This window comes from Panthera uncia (genome assembly GCF_023721935.1).
Source record: "Panthera uncia isolate 11264 chromosome A1 unlocalized genomic scaffold, Puncia_PCG_1.0 HiC_scaffold_17, whole genome shotgun sequence".
NCBI classification, from domain to species: Eukaryota; Metazoa; Chordata; class Mammalia; order Carnivora; family Felidae; genus Panthera; species Panthera uncia.
Genome location: NW_026057577.1, coordinates 33180906 through 33185305, shown reverse-complemented (window position 1 = coordinate 33185305; position 4400 = coordinate 33180906). Strand labels below are relative to the sequence as shown.

The 4400-nt window shown below is 35.5% G+C and overlaps 1 protein-coding gene across 1 annotated transcript; it reads right to left on the bottom strand.

Annotated features, from left to right (window-relative positions):
• PCDHA1 (protocadherin alpha 1) lies at positions 1–4148 on the bottom strand (the record flags this gene model as incomplete). The annotated part of the gene is made up of 1 exon (XM_049648873.1): positions 1–4148. A coding segment is annotated over exon 1 (1188 nt), but the record flags the coding sequence as incomplete, so codon positions are not given.
• Between the last annotated feature and the right edge of the window lie 252 nt (positions 4149–4400).

Here is a 4400-nt window from a genome sequence, read left to right as displayed (position 1 = left end):
CTTGAAGGGGATGTGAGGCATCAGAGAGCAGGTCACCTGCCCGTTGACACCGGAGTCGCGGTCGGACACGGAAACAAAAGCAATGACGGTGCTGAGTGGAGTGTCCTCTCTGACTGGCAAAGACAGAGATGTGACTGCCAGTTGTGGAGCATTATCATTTACATCTAGCACTTTCACTAAAACCTTGCAGTGATTTGACATTGGAGGACTTCCTTTATCAACTGCTTTTACATGAATTTCATAAGATTTTGTTTCTTCATAATCCAGTCTACCAATTAGCCTAATTTCTCCTGAGCTGGAATCAATTTTGAAGTTTTTTTGAATGTTTAGGGGAACATCACTGCCGAAGGAAAAGACAATTTCGCCATTTACACCTTCATCGGCATCAGAGGCGTTTAATGTAGTCACTAATGTTCCATTTGCTGTAGTCTCTAATAAATGGATTCTATACACAGCCTGGGCAAACAATGGGGCATTATCATTAACGTCCAGCACTGTGATCAGCAGCTGAACTGTACCTTCCAGCTCTGGTTTGCCCCCATCAGTGGCCGTCAATAATAAACGAAGTTCTGGTGTTTCTTCTCTATCCAAAGAGTTCCTCAATTCAAGTGAAAGTGACTTACTTAGTTCATCACTTGCCTGTACATCCAAAGAGAAATAATCACTGGGGCTGAGGGTGTAAGTTATTAGAGCATTGGTCCCAATGTCCGCATCAGCAGCACCCTCTATCGGGAAACGTGAATCCACCAGTCTAGACTCAGGAATAAATAACCTTTGTTCTCTCCCTCTGAAAACCGGTGGGTTATCGTTAATGTCCTTCACCTCCACCTCCACATGGAAAACCTGCAGCGGTCTGTCCACAATTACCTCCAGGTGGATGCTGCACTCCAGATTCAGCCCGCAAAGCTCCTCGCGGTCGATGCGAGAATTCACAAACAAAATGCCATTCTGCAGATTTACTTCCAGAAGGTCCCCACGGCCTTTGGACACCACCCGGAACAGGCGTGGCACCAGCTCTGCCAGCTCCAGCCCCAGGTCTTGCGCGATGCGTCCTACGAAGGTGCCGTGTTTGGCCTCTTCCGGGACCGAGTAGTGGACCTGACCATTCCCAGTCTTCCAGGCTGCGAGGAGCAAAACGAAGAGCAGCAGGCGCTGGGCTCCCTTGCCTCCTTGCCTAGGAAACAGCATCGCAAAACCACTACACCTTTGGTACCGCTCTCACTTCAAAATCATGCTTTCTTTACTTTATATCTTGAATAATATGTCTCCTGTTTTTGTCTTCTCTCAGGCTGTAACAAAATGGAGCTTCCTCCCTTAGTTTTTGGTGATCTATACCTTAACATTGACAAGACTTTGTGGTATACAGCGACATCATGTGGCTAATGCTGTAGATTGTAGATTCTTCATTGATTTCCAAAATAGGCTATATATTCATTTGCAATTTATTCAATGCAATCACTTTCAATTATGTCTTTTAAAGACTGTACACTCTCACTTAAGAGTATGTAATTCAATACTGTCCTTTAGCAGTGGTCACAAATATATTACAATTAGATTTTGGGAAAATAGAAATATGCACCAATAGCCTTACATCTTTTCATTTAAAACAATTTATCAGCTCATGTTTTTATTATTAAATATTTGTAAATGAATACTGGAGCTTTAAAATAAAACACTTTGGCCACTAAAGTTCACCTTATTCTAGGATATTGTGCGTGTTAATTTTTAAAATAATATTACCAGGAACTTACTTATGATATTTTTAGAAATTTTTCTGAAATACATTTAAAATTCTTTCAGTGTTTATGAACAGCGACATCACTTTTTGATACTTGAAATCTTAGAATAATGAAATTTGGGACATTTTCCTTTGTTCTTGTTATATAACATCTAAGTGCTGAACTAATAACTTTCGCCTCTAAAAGTCATTATTCCAAATTAAGCTACTGTCCCTTGGATCTTTATTCCTATATCAAATTTTCAGCTGCACCTTTTTTTCTTATTAAGTCATTGTCATATGTCAATAAGAATAAAATTAACATTGAATCAATATCAAGTACACATATCTGAGAATATTATAATAATCTGTAGTCAAATTTTTAAATGTAAATCTAAAGTGAAGATTAGGTTTTCAGAAAAAAACTATTTGAGAAAAACCTATTAAATTTCTCTTTCAACTTTAGTGCAATTTATAATCAGAACCCCATAATTACATCAAAATTTGACTAATAAATGTGATCTGAATAAACTATCACAAGTTACTTTAAAAAGGATGGCCTTAACATTTTTACTTCAAGTACCATGGATATTTAAGGATATTAATATAAATAAGGATTCATATAAGTTCCTAATCAGAAAGCCTAAGTCACTGTTTACTTGATAATTAAAATGTAGATGAAACATGATGTTATTTTTAAAAAAAAACAGATTATAATTTTAATAGCAATTCCAATGTAGTAATTGCCTCATTACAAAGGTACAGGAATATAAGATACATCAGTACCCTCTTATTCTTGAAATGAAGCAAATTCAGAACTTGATACTTTTTTAAATGCTAATAGATTTAGACAATACTGTCAATATTTTAATGTACAAGGTAGTTTAATGTGGTATAAATTTCCTTTTATGCATTTTATTACTATGAAGAATACATAGAATAATGCTAACTGCAATTTGCTGTCATTCAGATATTCCAAACATAAAACTGTTGAATTAAATATACTTTGTTTTCTACAGTTAAAAGCTTATTTTGACTTTTAAAACGTATCTCTATTTAACTGAAAACTATAAATTATCATGTTTTAATGTTGGGAATTACAGTGATCTTTAAATATAATCTCAACCATAAGCCACATGGTAATGTTTCATCCTCTTTATTTTGATGAAAATTGTTGGATTTGAAGATATTCTCAGTATAAGAAAAATGTCATTTACAATGATCAGATGACACTTAATTGAAACTTAAAAAATAGTTAACCATGGACTGCATTATCATGGTAGTTACTATGAAAATAAAAGGCTACATGATATTATATTCAAGGAAAAAATAAATGCGGACATAAATGACTGGAAATTTTGTTATCAGAGAGAGCTGTTAAAATAGCAGAGTGTTTTTGTATATTATTGAGTTTAAGCTGGTACAAATTCAGAGTACTATAATGTAAGATATTAAATGCAATGTCCACAGTAAGCACAGAGAAAATAGCTACATCATCCAAATAGACCTATAACTAGTAAAAAGATGAATCAGTAATTTTTAAAAATCTCCTGACAAAGAAAGGCCCTTGCCCAATGGCTTCATTGGTGAATTTTACCAAACACTCAGGAAATAATACTGATCTTTTTCAAGCTTTTCCAAATAGATAAAGAGGAAGGAACACTTTCTTACTCTATTAGGCCATCATTACCCTGATACCAAAGGCAGACAAAGACACTACAAGAAAGGAAAACTACAGATCAACTTCCCTCATGAACACTGATTCCTCCAAAAAAAAAAAAATCCTCAAAAAAATATTAGAAAACTGAATTCAGCAGCATATTAAAAGGATTATACACCATGAGCATGTGGGATTTATTTGTGGAGTGTAAGGATGATTCAGTATACATAATCAATGTAATAAGCCACATTAAGAGAATGAAGGAAAAAAACGCATGATAATCTCAATAGATGCAGAAAAGGCATGTGACAAAATTCAACATTCTTTCATGATAAAAACACTCAGAATCCTAGGAATAGAAGGAAACCACCTCAACATAATAAAATGCCATACATGAAAAACCCACAGCAAACATACTCAGTGGTGAAAGGCTGAAAGCTGTTCCTCTAAGATTAGGAACAAAGCAAGGAGACCTGCTTTCACCTTTTCTATTCAACAAAGTATTGAAAGTTCTAGCCAGAGCAAATAACCGCCCTCTCCCCAAAAATGAGGCATCCAAAATGGGAAAGAAGATGTATAATTATCTCTGTTCACAGATGCTATCTCATATATAGAACACCCTAAAGATTGCACAGAAAACTTGAAATTAATAAATGATTCAACAAAGTGGCAGATACAAAGTCAACACATGAAAATCAGCTGCAACACTATACACTAAAAGTGAACAATTGAACAGGAAATTAAGAAAACAATTTCATTCATAATATCATAAAATACTTAGGAATTAACCAAGGTGAAAGACTTGTATGATGAAAACAACAAAAGCACTTTTTTAAAAAAGATTATTTATTTTGAGAGCACACGAACACACGCATGCTCAAATGGGAGAGGCAGAAAGAGAGAGGGTGAGAGAGAATCCCAAGCAGGCTCCATGCTGACTGCATGGGGCTCAAACCCACAAACTGTGAGATCATGACCTGAGCCAAAAATCAAAAGTTGGACACTTAACCAAATGAGCCACCC